General features: G+C 41.3%; 1 protein-coding gene across 1 annotated transcript in view; it reads left to right on the forward strand.

Moving 5' to 3' along the window:
• The first annotated feature begins 988 nt into the window (after positions 1 to 988).
• LOC308338100 (ankyrin repeat domain-containing protein 26-like) overlaps positions 989 to 24220 on the forward strand; it is a 317834-nt gene continuing 294602 nt past the window's right edge. The window contains exons 1-4 of the mRNA XM_080831659.1: positions 989 to 1056; positions 3812 to 3851; positions 22921 to 23035; positions 23193 to 23366. Coding sequence (XP_080687785.1) covers positions 22961 to 23035; positions 23193 to 23366 — 249 coding nt within the window. The 5' untranslated portion in view covers positions 989 to 1056; positions 3812 to 3851; positions 22921 to 22960. The remainder of the gene's footprint in view (positions 1057 to 3811; positions 3852 to 22920; positions 23036 to 23192; positions 23367 to 24220) is intronic.

A 24220-nucleotide genomic window follows, 5' to 3' on the forward strand; every position in this document is an offset into this window, starting at 1 on the left:
ATTTGACACAGACAGTGAGAGAGTGAATACAACCAGGGGAAGTGGGAGAGGGAGAAGCAGGCTTCTGCTGAGCGGGGAGCCTGATGCGGGCTAGATCCCAGAACTCCGGGATCATGACCTGAGCTGAAGGCAGACACTTAATGACCAAGCCACCCAGGTGCCCTCTTGGCTCCTTTTTGGTCACTGTCCTTATTGTCAGTTGTCACTTTCCCACTCCACTTGCATTGGAAGAATTGTGATATCATGAGACTCATGGTCTTCCTCTTCATTGTCCGTTTGTCATTTTGTGGATGACATTGTATAGTGCCGGTTCACACCCAGATCCAAGGTCATTTTCAGTCATGTGGACAACAGTCCTCCTTCAGAAATCCATGCGTAGGGGTGCTCCCTAGACTACCATCACTTGGAATTTTTTCATTTGAGGGTATTTTTACTTTGATCCATAGCCCTAGTAAGACTATTTCTAGCACACTTGGTCTTGGACTGTAATGAGATCTCCTATCCTTGACCCATCCTCTTTTGCCTGTCATCCCCATAAAATTAGATGGAATTTAATTTGAATTTAATATTAAAATTAAGTTTCTCATTCAACTGCTGTTTTTTTGATATGTGGTGTATTTATTGAATAATTATTCCCCCCTACATTGATTTGTGATGCCTCCTGTATGTAGAACTAACTTATATAATTTTTTGTATGATAGAATGTTTCATTTATCTGTCAAGTTTTGGTGCCATCACACTCTTTAATTGTTATTGAAGTTTTATAGTATGTTCGATATTTGGAAGGGATAGTAGCGTCTCATTGACTTTAGTTTTCAGAATTGTTGGTGTTGGTCTGGCTCTTTACACTTCCAAAATATCTAAAAATTTTTACTTTTTAATAGATCAAATCATTCTTGCCTATAAATACCAAAGGTGTATCTTCTATAATTTTAAAAAAGATATGCAACAAATGTAAGTGAATTGTTCATTTTATTTTTCAGATATGTTTCCTTCTTTTTGCCGTTCTCTACATTGTTTCCTATTTCATCATCAGAAGATACAAGAGAAAATCAGGCAAGTAAAAACACTGTAGTTAAAACTTAGATCATCATGCCAGGTGGTCTGTGATGTATGGGCTTCATACTGTGCCAGTATGGAGTGTATATATTCAGTATGGCCATGATTGAAGGACACAATAGCTTGGTACAGAGAGTAAACAGTAACCTTCAGGAATCTGACTGCTTGCAGGGTCATCATTCTCTTAGACCTGAACCCTTGTTTACCATTGTTCTAATGTCCAAGAGTCGTGTGGGGCTGCTCAGTATCTGGGAAGTTCTAGAGTTTATAAGGATATATGTGTTCTTGTGACTGGCTCTGAGTTTGAACAGCATACTTTCCATCCTTACTCTGACTACTAGACTATCTTTTCTTTCTCTAAAGTGATATAGAATTTAGAATCTCCATGATACCATTTAGTATCAATTGAGGATTCAATTTTATATTTTTCTTTTTATTATTTCATAAGTAATCTGTATACCAGAGGGACTACTAAATCTTTATTCCTTTTTTATTAAAAATTATTATTATTTTAAAAAGATTTTATTAATTTGAGAGAGAGAGAGAGAGACAGAGAGAACACAAGCAGGGGAAGAGGCAGAGGGAGAAATAGACTCCCCCTGAGCCAGGAGCCAAAAGCGGGGCTCAATCCCAGGACCTGGAGACCATGACCTGAGCTGAAGGCGAATGCCAACCATCTGAGCCACCCAGGCACCCTATTATTATTACTTTTGAAGATTTTATTTATTTTGAAGATTTATTATTTTTGAAGATTTTATTTTATTCTATTCACTGTATGACAGTGAATAAAATCTTCATATATGTGAGCATGTGCATGAGTGGGGGGAGGTGCAGAGGGAGAGGGACAAAGAGATTCTCTGCTGAGCAGGGAGCCTGGTGTGGGGCTTGATCCCAGGACCCTGGGATCATGACCTGAGCCGAAGGCAGGTGCTTGACTGACTGAATCACCCAGGCGTCCAATCCCTTCTTCTTTTTCTTTTTTTTTTTAAATGAACTTTGTGCTAATTAAGTCAGTTTTTTGTGCCATGGTTTTGTAAGGATCTGAACAATGGCCTTACTGCCTTCTGTTAAATCTCAGCTCTTTTCTAGAAATCACAGGATTTTCTGCCTGTGGTGCTGCGCTTGCAGTAGGTACCATGTGACTACTTAAGGATTCCATATAATAGGAACTCTTCATGTTATAATAATAAAAAACTTGTTGGACTTTTGAAAGCAATTAGGAAATAGTACTTGCTCTAGTGTTTTAGTTTGGCTCTATGATTACACTAAAATACTTTTTGGAATCTATAATCTTTCAAAAATTTGAAGACCTGCAGATTCAACACAGTATCTTAGCTGTTTTTACACATGTTTTGGCATCAGGTTTTAATGATTAGAGACACAGAAGCAGGGGGAGAAAGAGAATTAATGAATATAAATCCATCATTTTAGGGGAAATTAGGGTATGATGAGCAGGAAAATTGGAGATGAGAGGATTGAGATGGTTTTTAAATATTTATTTATTTTGAGAGTGTGTGAGCATGTATGGGGGGCAGAGACAGAAGGGGAGAGAGAGTCCCAAGCAGACTCCCCTGACCCTTTGGCTGAGCATAGAGCCTGACTCAGGCCTGCTCCATGACCCTGAGACCGTGACCCTAGTGGAAGTCAAGAGCTGGATACCCAACAGACTGAGCTACGGGGACAACCCATTAGATGATTTTTAAAGTAATGGCAGCAGGGAGGGGTGATGAATACCTTGGATTTAGTAGAATTTAGGGAGAAGAACTGAAATTCATATGGAGCTATTAAAACATTCTTAAGTAGTTGATGGTTCATTGGGGGTATGCACAACAGTATAAAAATTAATTGTGACTGTCCTTTTGGTTGTAAAGCTATTTTGGCAGCCTGTAATTAAGAATGGAGATTGGAGTCAGAGAATGGCTCAAATGCACCATCGACATGGAAGCAGGTAGACTCTCATAATTACAGAGACCTAGAGAGAGAGAGCCTTTGAGGACAACCCCAGTTAGGTATTGAGGAGAAGGAGGGGTCAGGGGGTGTTGTGCAATATTCTTGTAATTGGATCACACTTTCTTTAGCTGGTAATTTATGTGGGAGGACAAAGAAAAGGCTAGCAGCCACGAGAGAGAGGGAGGTGAGTGAGCATTGGAGCAGAGGGCATCTGCTACTTGTAAAAGACATAAAACTTGGTACTTTCCTTCTGTAGATTGAACAATAATTATGAAGTATTGAGGCAGTGGTATCTAAATGGTTTAGACTGGTCCAAGAGCGTCTTTCTTATTACCAGTAATAATGACAGACTCAAAAATTGTAGAAAAGTACATGAGTTTTAAGATTCCGACTAATGATTTTATAATAAAGATTTTTGTTGGATATTATCAATTAAAAATTTTCATTCATTAGCAATTATAATTTTACTTATATTGTATGACAGTAAACTTGATAGTGGTCCTAAGGTTTTACTAAGTTTTATTTTCTTGCGCAATAAATATTTGGAAAATCTCAGTTTACATATGTTAGTTTTGTTAATCAGGATTTTGGTTAATCACAACACTCTTCTCTACCTACATTCTGTCATATGTAATTTAATAGGATTTAAATTTGGATCCATGCTGAAATAAATACAGTGCTTTTTGAAAATCAGTTCTTTTCAGTAATTCTTTAAGTTTCTATTTTTGTTTATATTTTCTAATAAATTAATGAAACATTTTGTTGAAGAATAAAAAAACTAATACCGTAACCATTTTTACAGATGAACAAGAAGATGAGGATGCCATAGTCAACAGGATTTCGTATGTATTTTAAAATTCATTTTTTCTGTTTCTAATTTCGATGTCATAAATTCTTCAAATTTAATTTGTACCTTTGGGCATAAATGTGGGAAACAGTCACCTTTCTTATTGATATTAACCCTATCTTTAGAAACATATAAATATACAGTTGACTCTTAAACACCGTGAGAGTTAGGGACGCTGGCCCTGTGCAGTTGGAAATTGTGTATAATATTTAACTTCCCCAGAACTTAACTACTAATAGCCTACTATTGACTGGAAGTCTTACTGATAACATAAACAGTTGATTAACACATATTTTATATGTTATGTGTATTATATACTGCATTCCTACAATACAGTAGCTAGAGAAAAGAAAATCTTACTAAAATCATAAGGGAGAGAAAATACATTTACAGTACTGTAATTTTTTTAAAAAAAGATTTTATTTATTTATTTGACAGAGAGAAACACAGCAGAAGAGGGAGCACAAACAGGGGGAGTGGGAAAGAGAGAAGCAGGCTTCCTCTTCTGCCAAACAGGGAGCCCAATGTGGGGTTTGATCCTAGGACCCTATAATACTGTATTATATTTAGGGGTGCCTGGGTGGCTCAGTTGGTTAAGCGTCTGCTCTTGGCTCAGGTCATGATCCCTTGGTCCTGGGATGGAGTCCCACATCGGACTCCCTGCTCAGCTGGCAACCTGCTTTTCCCTCTGTTGCTCCCCCTGCTTGTTCATGCTCTCTTTCTTTCTGTCAAATAAGTAAAAATCTTTAATTAAAAAAAAAGTAGCTAGAGAAAAGAAGATCATAAGGGAGAGAAAGTCCTTTTACAGTACTACATATATTTTTTAAAAGATTTTACTTATTTGATAGAGATATAGTGAAAGAGGGAATACAAGCAGGGGGAGTGAGGGAGGGAGAAGCAGGCTTCCTGCCAAGCTGGGAGCCTGATGTGGGGCTCAAGCTGGGAGCCTGATGTGGGTCTTGATCCTAGGACCCTGGGATCATGACCTTAAGCCGAAGGCAGACACTTCATGACGGAGCCACCCAGGTGCCTCTATAATACTCTATTATATTTAATTTAAAAAATTCACTTATAAGCGGACCTGTGCATTTCTAAGCCATATTGTTCAAGGATCAACTGTACATGGAAAAATGAGGATTGATTGTCTCCTGTTAAAATTTGCTTCTTTGAGGAGCTGAAAATTTTACCTTCAGAGGTTTTAGCCAGGAAGTGGGCTTCTGGTGGGAAAGTTGCTGGGCCATAAGAAAGAAAACTCTGGGTTGTTTAATGGTCTCCTGAGAAGACTGTGACAGTCTTGGAATAAGGAACAGACATCTGTTGTAGCAGCTGAGCATCTACCTGCTGTGAGCAGGTGGACGGTCTGATGATTCTTTAGGTTCCCTATAGCTCTTTTTCTGCTTATTTATGCTGATATATGATTGTTCTGCCCTTTAAATTTTTTGAGGTGTCAAACTGGATGGGAAGCAATAAGTTTCTTTTTATCAGATTTTGCTTGACTAAAATTTGAAATCACACAGATACAACTACATTGGAGAGATTCTTATGCCAGGATTCTTTTTTATCGATACTTTGAAAATTATTTGGCATAGTCGTGAATTTATAGAAAAGTTAGAAATACAACAAAAAAAGAGCCTTTCTGCCCCAGAACTGTTTGAGAATTTGCCAACCTGGTTCTCCATTTCCTCAGGATACTTTTGTATATAATGCCTACAAACAGTGTGTCCTCCTGTGTATCTACCATACAACCATCAAAATAATGAAATTGAGGCTGTACCACTCATGCCCCATTCAGATTTACCAGTTGTCCCAGTCATGTCCTTTGTTGCGAAAGGACCCCGTTAAGAATCACAGGCTGCGGGATGCCTGGGTGGCTCAGTTGGGTAAGCGGCTGCCTTCGGCTCAGGTCACGACCCAGGGTCTTGGGATCGAGTCCCACATCGGGCTCCTTGCTCGGCAGGGAGCCTGCGTCTCCCTCTGCCTCTGCCTGCCTCTCTGTCTGCCTGTGCTCGCTCTCTCTGACAAATGAATAAATCAAATCTTAAAAAAAAAAAAAAAAGAATCACACGCTGCTTGTAGTTGTCGGGTCCCTTTCGTTGCCTTCAGACTGAAACCCTTCTTCAGTGTTTTCTTGACTTCCCTGTCCTTGATGCTTCTGAAGACTGCAGGCCGGTTGTTCGGATTTGTGTCTTCATGCTTGGTATCAGATTATTCATTTTGTGCCTGGGGTGGGGCGGAGGTGAGGAAAGGGAGAAAGGCTGCCTGCACTTAACGCACACATACACAAATACTCTCACGTACTCTTACTCAGCCGTAAAAAGGAATAAGGTACTACAACGTGCAGGAACCTCAGAAACATCATGCTAAGTGGAAGAAGCCAGACCCGAAAGGTCGTTGAGTGTGTGATTCCATTTATGAGAAATAAACTAGTAAAGGTAAATCCATCCATGTCATATTGATGGTTACCAGGGACCAAGGGGAGGGCAGAATGGGGAACAACTCCTTAGTGAATACAAGGTTTTATTTTGGGGTGATGAAATGTTCTGGAACTAGAAAGTGGTGGTGTTTGCACAACACTGTGACTACACTAAATACCACTAGATTGTTCACTTTGAAATGGTTAATTTTATGTTATGTGAATTTCACTTAAATAAAAAAAATACTTTCAACTGAGAAGTGACTTGAATAGGGCTGATTTGATTCATAACTGAACAGTGAATTTAAATGGACCTTGCTTTACTAGGTTTGGTCATTTAAATTATTTTAAATGCCCTGGGGAAAACATCTGTAACTTTATATTGTGAATTCTTCTTGCTTTGTGGATTTAAAACTTAGGCCTATTACTTTATTTAAATTTATAGGATTAGGGGTTATAGTTTTATTTCAGACCATGACATTTATGAAAATTCTTCAGTGATTTATCATTTTTCTCTGTCTAAATTCCTGGTCTAGATAATTCACTTACCTCAGAAAGCTTCAGCAAATCACACACTGAATAAAGGGCAGATATAATTCCTTCCCAGTGAAATCCTCTAGGGATGAAGTAAGTACCTGTGAGATGTGTGCCACTCTCCTCTCTGTTTAGTCTGCGCTCCACTCTTGGTGGTACGTTTCCATACATGCATTTGTGGATCAGTCACTTACGAACAGACCAGAACACAGCACTTAGGCTTTACCCTGCAATGCATTCTATGAAATGGTGGCTGTGCCTCGTTTCCTTCTGAGGAGGCTCAGGAGCCCTGACCTCCCCTTCTGCTTTCACCAGTTCTGCTGCCATCGCTGTTGCGGTGGGTCTGAGGGCTTTGGGTTCTCCTGGCGGGTGGTTCCTGCATCCCGTGAGTGGAGGCAGGCAGCTGGGGGAGCACTGACATTAAGGATGGGAGAGGGAGGAGGGGTGAGGGCACCTAGGAGAATCAGGACTAGTCTGTTCCCTTCCACCGCCTCCCAGTGACCCTTCCGGCTTTCACTGCTTTTTTCCCCCCTTGTGTGATAGAATGAGTGAGAATGGAAGAGGAAGGCAGATCTGGATTCAAACTCTGAACTCAAGATTAAGTTCAGGTCCGAAGAGATTGAGAAACAAACATTTGTTTTCTCTTTGTGTGAAGGAGAGCTGCCACTTACTCTGTCATGCTGTTGTGTGGATTAAGTTGCATCTGCAGAGTAATCCGGACTTGGTGCTGGGGCATTGTACGTGGGACTTCGGGGTTGCCTCTCTTCTCTCCACCATCTTTCCTTCCCTTGCCCCCTCCACCGAAGAGGAGGAAGCGGAGGAGAGTCCTGCTAACCGGGAGAAGAAAGGGAAAGGGCTTGACAGGTTCTTAAGTGCAGTGGTTGGCAGCACTCCGGGGTCTCCACAGCTGGCTCAGCACCCATGGCAAAATGGAAGGCCTGTTCCTCGGCCTCCTCACCTCCCGTTAGCCCTGCGCTTGCTTTCTCCTTTGCTCCTCTGTTCTGCTCTTCGCCTGTACCTGCTTGTGCCTCCAGATGAACTTTGCAACCAAAAACTACATTTTCTGCGAGCTACTGTTGGCTAGTTAGTTGATTTGAGAGTGAAATCGGAATGCCTAACTGGTGAGACTTTTACGAGCCTTTGCAGGTGAGAGGAGGGTTTCCATTGCAGGAGGTGGTCCTAGCATGACGTATCAGAGCCCCGGGGGGGTGACCTGGTGTGGGCTCTCAGGGTCTGAGAGGAGGGAGGGAATTTTCCCTGCAGAGGGAAATCCCGGCGTGGAGTGTGAGCTTGGGGGTGATGAGGGGCACCCGCACGTGTTTAGGGGTGCTCTGTCACAGGGTGTCAGAGGTTGGGGAGGGCACCCATACAGGATGACAGAGCCCAAGTAGGCTGGTGTCCCTGGAGGGATGGCCTGGCATGGGTATCAGAAGTCAGTGGGGAGGGAGGGAGGGCAGTCCAGAATGGGGAGTCACCTAAGCAGGAGGGTGGCTCTGGATAGGGTAGGAGTGTCAGATCATTTCCAGGGGATTGGTCCATTGAAGGTGATGGGGGCCATTTGCAGTTACAGGAAGGGGAGAAAAATGAAGATGAACAGGGTTGTTGCATTGCGGTTGGACTTGCCAGTGGACGATCAGTGCGGCCTCATGGTTTTTGACACAAAGTTATCGCAGCAGATCTCGATGTAAAGGCGGGTGTAGGTAACTGTGTATATGTACCTGTATGCATAATGCGCACTTACAGTCCTTGCCCTGTCCGTTGGGAGCGTGACACCCCAGCGGCAGGGAGTATATTCAGCACCAGATCGGTATTTCTAAATACAATTTCCAACTAATAGGGACCCAGGCTCCTTGGGGGAGAAGCTGACTGCAGGGTAGGGGAGGGGAAGTTCCAGGCTCATTCTGTGCGTGTGGTACTGCCGGAGTGCAAGGAAGTGCCCCAAGAATGATGGGTACATGTCAAAAAGACCCAGAAGCCTCCGAGGGCTTTCCCACCAATCAGGGACAATCTCAGTGTCCGGGGAATGATTGTAGTGGACCCTACACAGAATAAAATAGAACAATCTTGAGTCCAAACTGATAGGAATCCGTAGATGAATAATCTTTCTTGGCAAGGAACAGGCTATTTTCCCTAGTTTCAAACTTAGCTTCCCACAAAATACTTATTATTTAAAGGGGAAAAGAGTGATGTTAGAGTCAGAGAGCCCTGGCAGACACCATCCTGACCAGTGGTCATCGGAACGTGACCAGCAATGGGGCAGACAAGGTCTAGGCCACCTGGTAGCCTGCAGAGAGAAGTGTGAAGCATTGCTTCTGTGATGCTCCTGCCTTGTGGACGTGACAGACGAAGCTGGGCCAAAGCTGAGTTCCTGTTTCCCCGTCAGCCTGCCCCAGCTGCGGCCTTCTCCACCACAGGCAGTGCCCGCTCTGCCGTTCCAGTTCTCAGGCTAAAACTCAGATCGGCCTTGAGTCCTCTCTGCCCCCGCCCTCAGGCAGTCCTGTGGGTTCTGTCCTCAGAATCTGCTCCGTTTCAGAAGGTGACGTTTGTGAAACGGTGCTTTAATCCGAGGGGCACTTCAGTAGGTCTGTAAGCCATGGCCACTACTGCCCTATTTCGACTTGACTCAGGGCCTTACCTTAGGGACCCCTTGCCAGCGTTGACCTGCACTGCTCCGGCCTTCTGTGAGTAGCTGTCACCCTAGGTGCCCACGGGCAGTGCGAGAGGGTGACAGCATCTTGTCCGAACATCCTGAGCCCAGTCATGGTACCTGGAATACATACAGTAGGTTCTGGAAGTGTTTTGTTGAGAGTTGGCGTCGTTGTTATGGTGACCATACATTCAGGCTTTTCTGGATCGTTGATTTCAAATACTTTACCTATTTGTCCTCATAAGCTTAGTTTTTTGTCAGATTACAGGACCCAGTTTTTGATTTGGAAACTATGGTTGGTCTTCTTGCTGGTTGTGTGGTGAGTGTCATGTGAGCTGAGAAGAGAGGGATTGACTACTGAGAGGAATGTGGAGAGTGGTGGTTCGCAGGGCAAATGACATAAAGGGGACCCTAGGGACAGAGCTGACTGTGCCCTGGAGCACAGAGCGATGAAACGCATTGAGGTTTGGTGTACAAGAAGACTGGGTACGTGGCACTGTATGTGGGAGTCTGTCGTGGCGAGAGGAGCCTTGCACACATACTGGAACAGCTGTGCAGGACCTGGAATGGTGAGCTTGTGGGTTTGATCCTGTTTTTAGCATTGGAAGGCAGAAATGGTAGTGGTTGGGGTAAGTTCCTCACTTGACTTGCAAGGACAAAACCAGAGAAGCGTGCTTCAGGCCACTGGCTGGTAGTTGCCAGAGTTGGCGGTGGACCGGGGTAGACATTGTTCCTAGTGCTTTTCCCAGGAAACGTGCCCACTCAGCTTCTAAGCCTTCTTCTGTGTCTGATTTGAGTTGTATTTTTGGTATGTATGATATGGTCTACATTTGAACTTTATCAATGATTTACTGAACAGAGAGGTTTCATGGTTGTTTTGGCTTTTAAGTAGGAAAACACTTCTTTTGGTTGCCACAAGATGGCATTGGTCTCAAAGTTACTCTAGTGGATGTTTATTTCCAGTGTTTAGTATGCATTTTTTCCTTATGTCTTCTTACATTTATTTTCACGTTGTTCCTATATTGACTTTAATGGAATGGATATTAAATTAAGGTTCCATCTATAATGTTGGTGAGGTTTTCTTTTCCTTTCCCTTTTAGTCTTAAAAAATTTTTTTTAAAAAAATCTTTAAAAAATTAGATAAAAAATTTTTGAACATTGCAGACATGTATAAGTGAGAGTGTGAAAGCCCACTCTCCTGTGGCATTGTTATATATTATGCTAGGTTTTTTTTTTTTTTTTGGTACCTCTGTTTTCCTGTGTATATAAATGCATTTTTTGGGTGTGTGTGTGTGTGTGTGTAAGCATGTATTCTATTTATTGTCCATGCTTTCTCAGTTTTTGTTTTTTTACTTAATTTATTTTTGACATCTTTCTGTATTAGTATTTATTAGCAGTATCTTATTTTTAAAAATGACAAGGCAGTGTTTTAAATAGTTTAATAGTAGAATATTTAATAGTTAGATACTGTTAGCTAGTCTAATTTATTTTACCTTTACCTCTTTTAAGAGGTAGCTGACCAATGGCTTTGCTGAGTTTTTTTCCTTGAAATAACCATTTTGAATTGTTTTTTCATATTGTTTTCACAAGTATTTTTTTTCACCTGAATCAGTTTTTGCATTGCTGTTAGGATGTATTTGCCAGTTGTTAATGAAATGCAATTGTGGAATAAATATTTAAATTTAAAAGAGGAGAGAAACTATGGCTTATTCTTTGTAAAGTGTGCAAAGTACTTTGTCTTCTGTATGTGATTCTTCTAGGGCCTGCTCGTTCGAGTTACTGACCTTTTTCACAGAGTGAGGAGTTTTGGAGTATACCTAATTGAACTTGTAGTATCATACAGATAACATTTGTCTCCCAACTATACGTATTTAATGAAAATCTTATGTAACTCTTTTGGATTAAAAGATTTAAGAGTTTTTGTCCTTTTTGAATTCCTACTGTATTCCTTGCTTTTTCCAGTTGCTGGTGACAATGATCTCTTCCAGGTTGTTCTTGAGCACGTTCACCCTGGCAGTTTCAGCTGGGGCTGTTCTGCTTTTACCCTTTTCAATAATCAGCAATGAAATCCTGCTTTCTTTTCCTCAAAACTACTACATTCAGTGGCTAAATGGCTCCCTGATTCATGGTCAGTATATATTGCTTAATAATGAATGTTTTCATGTTTTTCTGCACTGTATTTTTAGATTTGCCTTTTCTTAATTTCCTTCATAATTTGCATCTTCCTCCATGAGTCCTTCATAAAATCAGAAAACCAGATTTTACTTACTATTCCTGTTCTTAGTTGTGACAGTCTTTTCTGTTTTACTTAATCAAGAACCAGTCTTTATACTTAATAATGATTTTGATAAGTAAGTTCTCATGTAAATATGTATCAAGAGAATTTTGGTTTATCTGGATATGTCAAAAGAACTCAACCTCCATTTAAGACCTAAAAACACTAGCCGTAGTTTTCTACTTCATTTATTTTCTCTTAGTTACTTTTTTCATTTAAGAATGTGTAATTGAAGGGGGAAAAACCTCTTTTGTTAAGTATGAACTTTAAAATTAATGTGGTTAAAAAAGTGACTTACTTGCTGTGGGCAACATGGTATATTGCTTGGAGGCCAAGTAGACCTGCATTCCAATCTTGACTCTACCATTTTCTAGAAATTTTTGATGAAGTAGGACATTTTAATTTTAATTTATAAAATATAAGATCTAATACATAGATCTTTTTTATATGTTTCATTTCCTCCCCCCTTTTATTCTTATTGAATTATGATTTCTTTATATGCGAAACATCAGCTTTTTATTAGATTTTTGTAAATATGTCCTGGTTATTTTTCTTTTTAACTTTATTTGCTTTCTTGATTGACAAAATTATTAACATTTGTATTTTGCCCAGTGTGCAGTCTTTTTTCTTCCTTTGGTTTTTCTAATTGTTCTGTGTTTAGAGGATCCTTTCCCTTCCTGAGATGTGACAAATAATCCCTTCCCCTCTCTCATTTTCTAAAGATGACTTTGTGCATAACTCTTTATCTGGAATTTATATACATGGCTACCTTTTCTCTCACTCCTTTGTGTTTAAAGAAATGCTATGTTTGCTGTAGAATATTTGGAAAACAATATACAGTGAAGAAAATTAATGTTACCCAGAACCCTACAACTCACAGAGCTATTGGGAATACTGTGGCCTGTAGCCTTCAGTAAGGTGTATTCCTGTGGATACATAACCAGATGGAAACCTTCATGGACTCACTGATAATTTGTATTTTCCTAAATCAGCATATAAGGGGGAGGTTTCCATGCCATTAACTACTTTTCTGTGCAATTTACAGTAGTGCCTGAAGCTGTTATAAGCATGGATTGTTCCCATTTTTTTTTTAACTAAAAAAGCTACATCTTTACAAATAAATATTTGTCCTTAGGATAAATTTCTGCAGTTTACTTTCCAGGTAAGCACACTTCAAAAGTTTTGAGAAGATATTTCCTGATTCCAAAAAGCTGTGTGAATTCCACTAGTGGTTTCACTTTCAGGGGTGGGATGGGGGAGGGGCTCGTCTTCCCAGAATGCATCTTCATCAACTGTGGGCGGTACTTAAAACGTGCCAATTCAAGGGGTGCCTGGGTGGCACAGTCAGTTAAGTGTCCGGGTCTTGGTTTCTGCTCAGGTCATGGTTTCAGGGTCATGAGCTTGAGCATCGGGTTCCATGCTCGGTGCGATCTACTTGGATTCTCTCTCTCTGCCCCACCCCCAAACAAATCTTTAAAACAATCATTCCAATTCAAAAACGTGAAACATTTCTCCTTGTAAATGTACATTTCTTTAATTACTAGTATGGTAGACATTTACAACATTTACAAAACATACTCGGAGGTCATTCATAGTTTTTTTTTTTTTTTTAAAGGTTTTATTCACTTATTTGACAGAGAGACACACAGCGAGAGGGGGAACAGAAACAGGGGGAAGTGGAGAGGGAGAAGCAGGCTCCCCGCTGAGCAGGGAGCCCGAAGCGGGGCTTGATCCCGGGAACCTGGAATCATGACCTGAGCCGAAGGCAAACACTTAATGTCTGAGCCGCCATAGTTACTTTTTTAGTAAACTGCCTGCCTGTGTTTCCTTTGCCCATTTTTACAGTGTTTTTTCCCCCTTTTTCTTTTTTTAAATTACATTTTTAATTCTTGTTTGTTAACATACAGTATGATATTAGTTTCAGGTGTACGATATAGTGATTCAGCACTCCGTACACCACCCCGTGCTCATCACGATAAGTGTACTTCTTCATCCCCATCACCTATCTCACTCATCCCCCAACCACTCCTTCCCTTCTGGTAACCACCAGTTTGTTCTCTATAGTTAAGAGTCTGTTTCCTGTGTTTCCTGGTTTGCCCCTCAACTCTTGTTCGCTTGTGCATGTTTTGTTTCTTAAATTCCACATATGAATGAAATCATAGGATCTTTGTCTTTCTCTGAGTGACTTATTTCTCCTAGCATTATATTCTCACTCCATCCATGTTGTTGCAGATGGCAAGATTTCATTCCTTTTTACACCTGCTTTTTTTTTTTAAGTAATCAGTTGTTTATCAGGTTAATTGCAGACACTTTCCTCCCGTATGGCCTTTAATACTGCTTAAACTGTTTATTGACATGAAAAATTTTAACATTTTAGTTTAATCATATATTTGAATTTGGCTTTTGTGGTTTCCATTGTGCTTGAAAGTAGAAACAAATGGAGTCATGATGCTCTGAAGACCAAGTGAATTCAGCAACATTAGAACTAATTATTAAATGAATAATTTAATAATGACTTAATTTTTTGCTTAGCAATTGAAAAAAACTCAAATAAGCAAACTGAAATTGATAGAAAAAATAAATCTTCTACTGAAAAGTCCGCTGTTACTATGAAAGGCAGGAAACAACCTGGAAAGTAAATTCTATGAATGTTTTGGTGAGTTATTTTTAGATGACTTGTTATTTGTTATTAAAAATATGTGAATAATATATAATTTAGAAAACGTTTTTTACATGTGTTGTCTAAAATGTTTGAGGAGGACTGTTTGGCATGGTTCTGCTTGGCCCTACCTTTCTGTAAAGCTGTAGGTACTATGGCACAGATGTTTTGCAGGGTTGGGCTCCAGGTGTTTTTACCAGCAGTGCAGGTGATTTCAAGCTGGGCTAACCGGTATGACAGGTCAACTGGCCTTTGTTTCCAGTTTCGCTGAGTAGAAATTGCGTGCTATACTTGATGACCTTCACATACTCTAAATCAAGGTCGTTTCTTTTATTCTATTTATGGACTGGAAGTAAGAGCTACTAACACATGACATGCCATATATTTGGAGGCCTTAACTCTGTAAGTAAATATATTTGTTTTATTGGTAGTCTTTCTCATGATGATGTAAAGTGTGCATGTAAGCTCGAATATTTTGTTTATAAATTAGGGCTTAGAGCAATGATTCCCACATAGTTGATTGCCTAATAAATGTGTTGAATGAGAATGTAATAAGCAATAATTTTGAACTCCAGTAAACCACATCCTCTGAAAGTCGGGGAACTAGAGGAAGAACCTTCTAGATGATGTCACTGCTTCTAAATGTACTCTTGGGAATAGGTTTCAGGAGGCCTGGGGTGCAAGCCTCGGAAATTTTCCTTGAGGGTTTTATGACCCCTGGCTTTGTTTCTGTTAAATCTTTGGTATGTCTGTATCCTTTGCTGCATGTAGTGAATTTCATGAATCTTTAAATTCATCTTTCTCTTCTAAATTCATAGCTTTCTTTAACCTTGTCAATGACATTCGAGGGAGTGATTATTAGTCCCTAAGATTGTCTTGGGTTGAAGATTTTTCAGCCTTAGACATGCTTGCTTCTTGGCTTTTAAAAAATCATTAATGGGCTCAAATTATGGTGATACTAAGACATGCCCTGAGTCATGTCCTGTTTTCTAGACACACTCTTCCTCACCTCCATTGTGGAGGAGCAGTCCAGGTTCCACTTGGTGGTCAGGACTCCCTTCCTTGCTGGTTGAGAGGCTGGAGGACCACAGAGTGCTGGGCAGCAGTCTGAGCTTCCAGGTCCGTGGAATCACTGTTGTGTCTCCTGGTGGATGTGTTCCTCCCTTTGGAGCTAGAACCTCTAGCCTAGCAGCACTAGTTTCTAAGGTTATAGGAATAGGAGGCAGAAGGTTTGCTAGGGGTCAGTAGGGATACTAGTCAGTGCTACCACTTGCATTTCTGCCCCTTGATTCCTGGGCCTGTGAACCCTGGCTATGGGAGAAATGCCACCATGTATTGAACACAGATTCAGGGTAAATACAACTTCTTGAGTACCTTTCTTCAGCCCTGCGAGGTATTACCTCCTAGCTAGTACCATAACTGAGTCTTCAAAAGGGCATTCTGTTGAACCAGCTGCTTCAGGACGGCGGGAAACATGCATGGCCAGTGAATTCCAAGGGCATGGGCCCATTGTTGTTCTGCTGTGAGGTATTTCCTAGATCAGAAGCACTCCTGTGATGATGGTGGACAAGGCATTCTGAAAGTCCGCAGATAGTAGTTTTGGCAGCAGCTCACCTTGCGTTCAAGGTGAATCTGTACCCAGAGTAAGTGGCTGTTCCAGTGAGGACAAAATGTTGCCCTCTGCATGATGGGAGTGGCCCATTTCACTGAACCCACCACCAGGTAGCTGGCTAATCTCCCCTGGGAGTGGTGCCATAGTGAGGTCTCAGTGTTGGTTTTTGCTGCGGGCAATTAGGCACGCAGTGGTAACCATAGCCAGATGAGTCCGATGAGTAGAGGTGCACATAGCTGAGCCCATGCCTAATCTCCACCCTGCCATCATGACCACTTTGTTTATGAGCTCATTGGAACAGGACAGGGGTGCTGGGGAAAGAGGCTGACTGGTGTCCTGTCCACTTGATTATTAAACTCCTCCTTTGCCAGTGTCCTCTTTTGACGAGCAGTCACATGGGACATGTATATCTTCACATTTTTTTCCCCATTCAGAGAGTTCTGTCTGTATACCTCTGCCCCAAATTCCCTTGCTACCAGTTTTCTAGTCATTTCTTCCTGACCATGTGGCACATCACTGGACACAACGCATGAATTTATAATCCCATGTCTGGCCATTTCTCCTCCCAAGCAAAGTGAACGGCCAGGAGCCTCGGGAGGATTTCCCTTCACTGCTGTCCTTCCGGGATGTTTCAGGGGGGCCCTAGTGCTGCGGCGTCCACTCTGGGTGCTGTTGTGCAGAACCATCTGTAAACCAGGCTGGAGTCTTCCCTCTGTCAGCTGACTGTAAGGAACTCCCTATGAGGCCCCAGGTGCAAGTTGGGGGAGAGAAGTAGTAGAGTAGGAGTGGGGACCATGGGCATTTGGGCCACTTGTTCATGTGACTTACTCGTACCTTCAGGGCCTGCTTGGGCTTGATCACGTCCGTACCACTTCTGTTGGATGGTGGAGTGCTGCTGCACATCCGGTGTTATGACTCGGTGGGTCAGATGACAAATACCCTGTTCACGATGGGCAGCTCCAGTCACGTGGTAACTTGGTGGCTCATGATGAAGTGTTCAGTCTCTTTGAAGGCCCAGTAACAGGCCAAGATCTGTTTCTTAAAAGAGACTGGTTATCTGTTATCTTCCTGTATGTCCCAGAGGGGCAGGGGCTGTAGTGCTGTAGGGCTTTGCTCTAAAGTCCTAAGGGCCTGTGCCGTGATCTGTCTCTAGTGCCTGCCAAAGGCTCCAACCAGCATCCCTGTCTGCCATGGACACTTAAGGCACCAGTGGATTTGTGGACCCGGTGGCCTGAGGAGGGGAGCAGCTTGCACAGCAGCCTATACTTGTCGCAGAACCTTCTTTTGTTCTGGACCCCACCGTACACTGGCAGCTCTGGGCGTCACTCGGTAAATGAGCTGGAGTAACACATCCAGAGGGGTCGGTGAGGAATATGTTACCTCCAAAATCCCAAGAAGCCCGTGGACAGTTGTTCCTCTCTTGGTTGTAGGAGGAGCCCGATTCAACAGCTCATCCTTCTCCTGAGAGCTCTCCATGTGCTCCACACCACTAGACCCCTAGAACTTTGACTGACGTAGAAGGCCCCTGAATTATTCTTGGATTGATTCTCCACCTCTGACATGAAAATGTCTTACCCATAAGCCTGGATACTTGCTACTTCTCACTCACTAGATCCGGTCAGCACAATGTCATCATTAGAATAGGCCCCTGTGACATTTTGGGGAAGGGAAGGGCCATCAGAATTCCTGCACATTAAATCGTGACACAGGTCTGAAGGGTGGGAGGGCCCTGAGGGAAAACAGTGAGGGCGCTTTGCTGGCCTTGCAGCTGCGAGTAAACTTGCGGTGGGTCTTAGGGACAGAGATGGAGACAGAGGCCAGGAGTCACACACCAGGTACCAGTGTGTTAATTTACTCAAGCATTGAAACCACATCTGGAACAGCAGCTGGAACAACAGCAACAGTGGGGGGTCACCATCGAGTGAGGCTTATGGTAATCAACTGTCATTGTCCTAAGGTCTGTTCTGGGGATGTGGGAGTCACCACTTTTGTGTCTTTCTAACCCTTGATGGTGGCACTAATCTCTGCATTTCTTTCGGGGATGTGGCATGACTTTTGGTTTACTATTTTCCTAGTTAGAGGCAATTCTGGAGGCTTCCACTTGGTGTTTCCCACTGTAGGAGCCCTTACTACACAGGTCAGGGCACCAGAGTGGGAATTCTGTCAGTAGGAATTCTGTCAGGAATTCTATTCCTTGTGCATTCCGGCACTGGGCATGTGACCATAGACCGGGTTTGCAGACCCACTGGGACATCTGTGAGACCTGAGCTAATATTCCATTGACCGGCTGACCTCCATAAGCCCTTCCTCTGACTGGTGGGCCACAGTGGTGTTTTGGGTCTCCTAGATTTAGTGTCAGGTCACAGCCAGTGTTTAGTAGTCTCTGGAAAGTCTGAGGGTTTCCTTTACCCCAGTGCAGTTATATCATCCACATTCGTCAGTCATTTAACATTTTGTAAAACTTAGCAGATTTTCTTGAGTTGTTATTTGTCTTCTTGGTTAAGCCTTTTGTGAATTTATGCCAAATTCTTTGAGGTCTCAGAATATGTCTGAAATTATCTTTATCATTGCTCCAGTACTTTCACACTGAAATTGTCCAGTAAAGATTCATCGTTCAGTGAATAAAAGTTATTTATTGTGTCATTAGCAATACCTTGGTTAAAAGAAGAACTTAATTTGAAAAGAAATAGAATGACTTACCTATAAAATTGTCAGTATGGATGGTTTTGATCGCTTGTGCCTTAGTGTAAATCACATGGATTAGGCCAATATGAGTGTTGATAATGCTTTAGTGTGTTTAAAAATATGTAGTTTGAATTAAATACAGTGTCTGGATTTTGGGCACATGAATTTAAGAGGTTACATGTTAACCAAATTACGGTAGATGGCCACTTCACTTCTGTGGGCCAGAATTGAGTAATGTAAATAAATAAAATATTACTCTTAGTTCTAAATCTGTATCATGTAACAAGATGTATCTCTGTCTACAGTGAGAAAATTATTAAAACAGCTTGAAAAATGTGATGTACAAAAGTGATATCAGAGCTGGAATGAGGCAAAATGGTAATCCTGTGATTATGGGCAGTTTTAGCCCAGTGTCTGTCAGCCAGACGCAGTTGAGCTGTGTCCCATTGCTCCTTAGTGTGGGTATGACATGGCCAGCAACTATAGTTATTCTAGGATGGTACAAAGAGAGCAGAGATGACAAATTCAAACGGTAACTAAAATTTGTATTGTCACTTTTATTGTTAAAATTGGAAAAGGGTGAAAAATGGACAGAAAAAAAAGAAAGCATCAATTTGTATTCACTTTCTTTGTATCTTGTTAAAAACTTAGAAAAATACGAAATCAGTGAGTTCCACAGGTTGAAAAACTGATACACAGGGGATTTTCTTCTCTGGGTGATAGACATGTCTTGGAATGAGATGGTGACTTGTGAATGCACTAAATGCATTGAATTATTCCCTTTCAGTGGTAATTTCATGTTATGTGAGATTAAAGTTAAAAACTAAACAGGAATAAATCTTTGGAGGGTAGGAGAATAATGGTGTTCAGTTGTACCCTTAAATGGTCAGGAAATCGTTCTTCAGTTCTTTAAGGTATCCCCCCACTGGGGGTCAATTTTTGCTAAGCTGTCAATACTTACTTATGAAACAGACAGAGACACCTATTTATAACATGATTGCCTAGTTGACATTTAGTTGTTAAGAGATAGCCACCATGATCTGTGTGGGCTTCTAAGTCCATGCAACATTTGGGTCATTTTCAAGGCTGCCTGGTTTTTGCTTTCTAACAAGCTTTCTGCTTCTTTGCGTGTATGCGCGTGGCTTAGCAACCATGGGTATGTGGGTGGCTCGAACCAGCTTCAGTTTCTACTGCCTGCCTCGGGTAAACCTGGAGTTTATGTGGAGTGCTTATCCCATCCAGATGGCTCTCTGACCTCTCAGAGCTTACAGTTAAATACCTTGCTACTCTTGTTTCCCCTAAACAGCATTGCAACCTCAGGCTAGAGAACTCTGTGTGCTTAGCATGGAGGCCACCTCTTTGACTTACTCTGCCTCAGGTCAGGCAAGTCCCTTCTCTAAGTGACAAGTTTCTGGCATGGGAAGTGAGAGCACAGCACAGACTCACACAGCTCTAACCAAACTTCAGTAATCTTCATGAATAAACCCTTCTTAGTTTGTTGTAGGTCTTCAGAGTCTTTAAAATAATATTATCCAGCTTTATAGCCTCGGGGCGGTGAGCCGAGCGGGGGCCCCGCCACTCTGCCCCGTCAGAGCGGCGCGCCGCCGCACTGAGATTTGAGAGGCTTGGGCCTCGCACATGCACTTTGGGCACCTTTAGTCGCTGGCCCTTTATGCGCAGGCGCAGCCACGCGGGTTTCAGAGGTGCGCAAGCGCATTTGTGCTTGGCGTCATGGTTACGGTTGTTAGGTGCTCCAAGATTCCAAACCATTGTGAGGTCGGTTTGGCTTATCTCTAGCACTGGTGCTGGTGTGTAGAAGCGGTGAAAAGCCCAGTGGAAGGTGAAGTGCTGGTGAAGCCTCTAGGCTTTGCAATGAAGAAGTTTTTTGGTTTCGGGACTGGGAAGGGGCGTCATCCGTGACCTTTCGCAGGGAAGTGATGAATGACTTGAGGGCCCCGCTTGTTAAGAAGGGAGAATTCAACGAGTCCCAGCGGGTGTATAACATCCGAATGAAAGATCTCAAAAAGATCCACAGAGTTGCCGTCATGAACAACATATTGAAAATGCAGCGGTTGCTACTGCTTGGGAAAGACGTGAATAAAAGAGACAAGAAAAAACGGTAATAGAGCTGTAAGGGCCTGCTTAGCCAGAGGGAGTCATTTTGTGAACTTAGATTGACCCTGCCCCTCCCAGAGGAACTTACTTGCAAAGCCCAGTTACAAGGGCGGGTCAGGCCAGGTGAAGACATCCAATCAGTGGGGTGTGCATATATCTACTAGGGTAAATTGAAATTCCGTTGGCCACTCATGTGTAACCTAGCAGTTTTCTCTGTGTGTTGCAGACCTATTGCAATCTCACTGGTCACCTGTGTATAGCCCGGCTAATCTACCTCTATAAAAGTTAGTCTGTTATTTTTAATGGACATCTTTTTATACGATAATGTTATAAAAAAAGATCTATTCCCATAATAGATCAACTTCTGGGCTACAAATTCTTTCGATAAAATCCAATATATAATTTATATCTGTGTCCACTTTGTATGTATGTTATTTACTGACTGGCTGTCGAAAGAAATTTTGAATTGGGAAGATGGTTCTGTTTGTGATTAGGAAGATATATTTCTGAAAATGTGTACTCTTCTTGTATTTATCGACATTCCATAAAGCAAATAAAATCATCATGGTTTAAAGAATTTTGGGTTACACCTGCTCTCTTTTATCATTGTGATGACATTAAGAAAATTTTTGGAATCACTATAGTGTACACCTGAAAGTAATATAACACTGCATGTTAACTGGAATTAAAATAAAAACTTAAATTTTTATAAGCAGACAAATTTACCCTTCCAGATATCAAAATGTATCTTAAATTTCCACAATTTACACGGTTACTAATAGCTGAAAGGACAGATGAATGAATGGGGCAGAGTAGAAAATGCCAAACACCCAAATATGGTGACATTTCATATTAGTAGGAAAAGGTGAATCATTCATAAGTGGTGGAGAAATATCTGTTATTTATTTTTTATAATAGTATTGAATACTAATATTGATTATTGGTAATTCTTGATTTTCATATGATCTATAAATCTAAATATCTAATAAAATGAAGAAAATAATTTCATTTTTATTTAATATAATGTATATAAAATCTATCATATATAAATATATGATATATTTATGTATAAGATATATAAAATATTATTTAATATATAAAAATATATAAAATACATAATCTATAAAAATAAAACTGGTCCTGTCTATTTGAATCCTGAGCTTCCTTTGGCTTACATTTCTTGAAAATCAGAGTGAAGAATTACTTAAAAAGAATTCTTCATTATTTTAGCCCTCTTTTCCCATAATGCTTTCAAGAACTAAAATGTATTTAAATGCCAACCATGTGACTAGAACTGCAGTAGAACTGTTGTATGTATATACCATTATTTCAGTTAATGTAAGGCACATTGATTGTGTGATGCCCCACCATTTTATATACCAATAAGAAATCTTAAAAAATTCTGCCAATTATAGTTGTAAGACATTTTGAATTATAAATTGCATCCCAATGTCAGAGATACTAAAAGGTGACAAAATGAGCCTCCTAGAATCATTGATATATAGTATTCCTGTGAATATTTAAAACATATCTGAGAAGTAGGCATAATTGTATCACTTTACCTAATAGGAGAGTTGTCTTTGTACAGTAGTAGCAACAGTAATAGTTATAATAATAATATGTAACAAACTTTGCATAGATCCTCATTTAAGCATGGTGACGAGGTCTTGTGAGATAACTATTCTTTATTTTATTTTTATTAGTTTTTAGTAATCTCTATAGCCAACACGGGGCTTGAATGCATGACCCTTGAGATCAAGAGTTACATGACCTTCAAACTGAGCAGGGCAGGGGACACGAGATAACTATTTTCATGTCCATTTTGTTGAGGAGGAAATTGAGGATAAGGCTGAGTAATAACTATTAAGTGACAGAGTTAAGTAGGATTTAAACCCAGGTTGAGCTGAATCCTGAGGTCACGCTCTACCTAGTCAGATAGCCCGCTCTTTTACTAGCATGGTGACTAATCACTAATACATATTGTACTTTCGTCAAAAGAAAACTAAATCTTTGTTTTTGAGTCAAAGGAATAAGATGCTATTTAACGTTTACAATTACATGAATTAACTGCATGTTTTGAAGTAGTGCACTATAATTTCCTAAAACGTTCTTTCACTTTCCTAGGACTCCTCTCCATCTGGCCTGTACCATTGGCCATGCTGACATGGTGACTCTTCTTGTACAGAGGAAATGCCAGCTTAATCTCTGTGATAAAGAATGTAGGACTCCTCTAATGAAGGTGTGTGGTAGCAGCTGTGTCTGCCTGAGATGGGTTTGATTGAATTACGTAGAATGAAACTTTATTGCATTTAAATGTAACTAATTGGTGAAAACTGTGGCATGCTTGCTTTAAATTCCCAGAATTTACACTCTGTTTCTTGGGATACTACTGACAGGCTATACAATACCAGGAAGAGACATGTGTAACTATTCTCTTAGAACACGGTGCTAATCCACACCTTACGGATAACTTTGGCAATACTGCCCTCCACTATGCTGTTGCTGGTGACAACACGTCAATAGTAGAGAAGCTGATTTTATACCATGCAAATATTGAAGCAAGAAACAAGGTACGTAAACTTTATTGATAAAGTATTTGAAATTTTAAAACATACATGTAAATTTTTTTAGCGACAAAACATTTATTTACGTATTTATTTATATATGTAATAAATAATAAATACTGAATTCGATACATCAAGTCCTATCACCACGGAAACAACTCCAAAGCCAGGGCAGGGAGAACTAGAGATCGACGATGCGCACAGAAAGGGCAGAGTTCTGTTTCCCAGCCACTCTTCCACCCCAGAAGGAGAATCTTCCCATTAGTGCTTGGGAGTGGATGGTGGGCTCAGAGCCCACAAAGGATTGAAGGCCTGGAGGGGAGTGAGGTGATGATGGAGGCTGAGTGCTGTGCAGGGGCTTAGGAAATGGGTGCTGCTGGGAATGGGTGGGAGTCCATGACCCAGTGGGGTAACTTGAGTGAGTGCAAGTGGGAGGAGAAAGCAGCAGGTTGCAGGCCCTGGCCACTCCAGGCCCCAAGGTTCTGAAGATGAGAGCAGGGGAATCGGGTCATGACATCCTACAGGGGCGTCTACTTGCGCTCATAGCCACTCTGCCTGCCATGTACCGCAATGGGGTCTCCCATTTCACAGAGTAGTTCCTGCTCAGCATTGTGTAGGTCCTCGGGGGGGTATAGCTGTGCATGGGGAGTAGTGGAGGACCGCGCTCACTATTCCACTTGTTATTTCTTTGACGTGCGTCACCTCCTACCACTGCCCTTAAGGAAGCACTGTTGGTTGACATAGATAGGGTCAATTTTTCATATGTAGAAGCTCGAGCATTCCCTGAATGAAAATATTTTGAAATAACTTAATTGTCTAAGATTTCCCTTTATTTTTATTTTTTAATTTTTTTTTCTTGA

The sequence above is a fragment of the Martes martes genome (genome assembly GCF_963455335.1).
Source record: "Martes martes genome assembly, contig: scaffold_81, whole genome shotgun sequence".
Lineage (NCBI taxonomy): Eukaryota > Metazoa > Chordata > Mammalia > Carnivora > Mustelidae > Martes > Martes martes.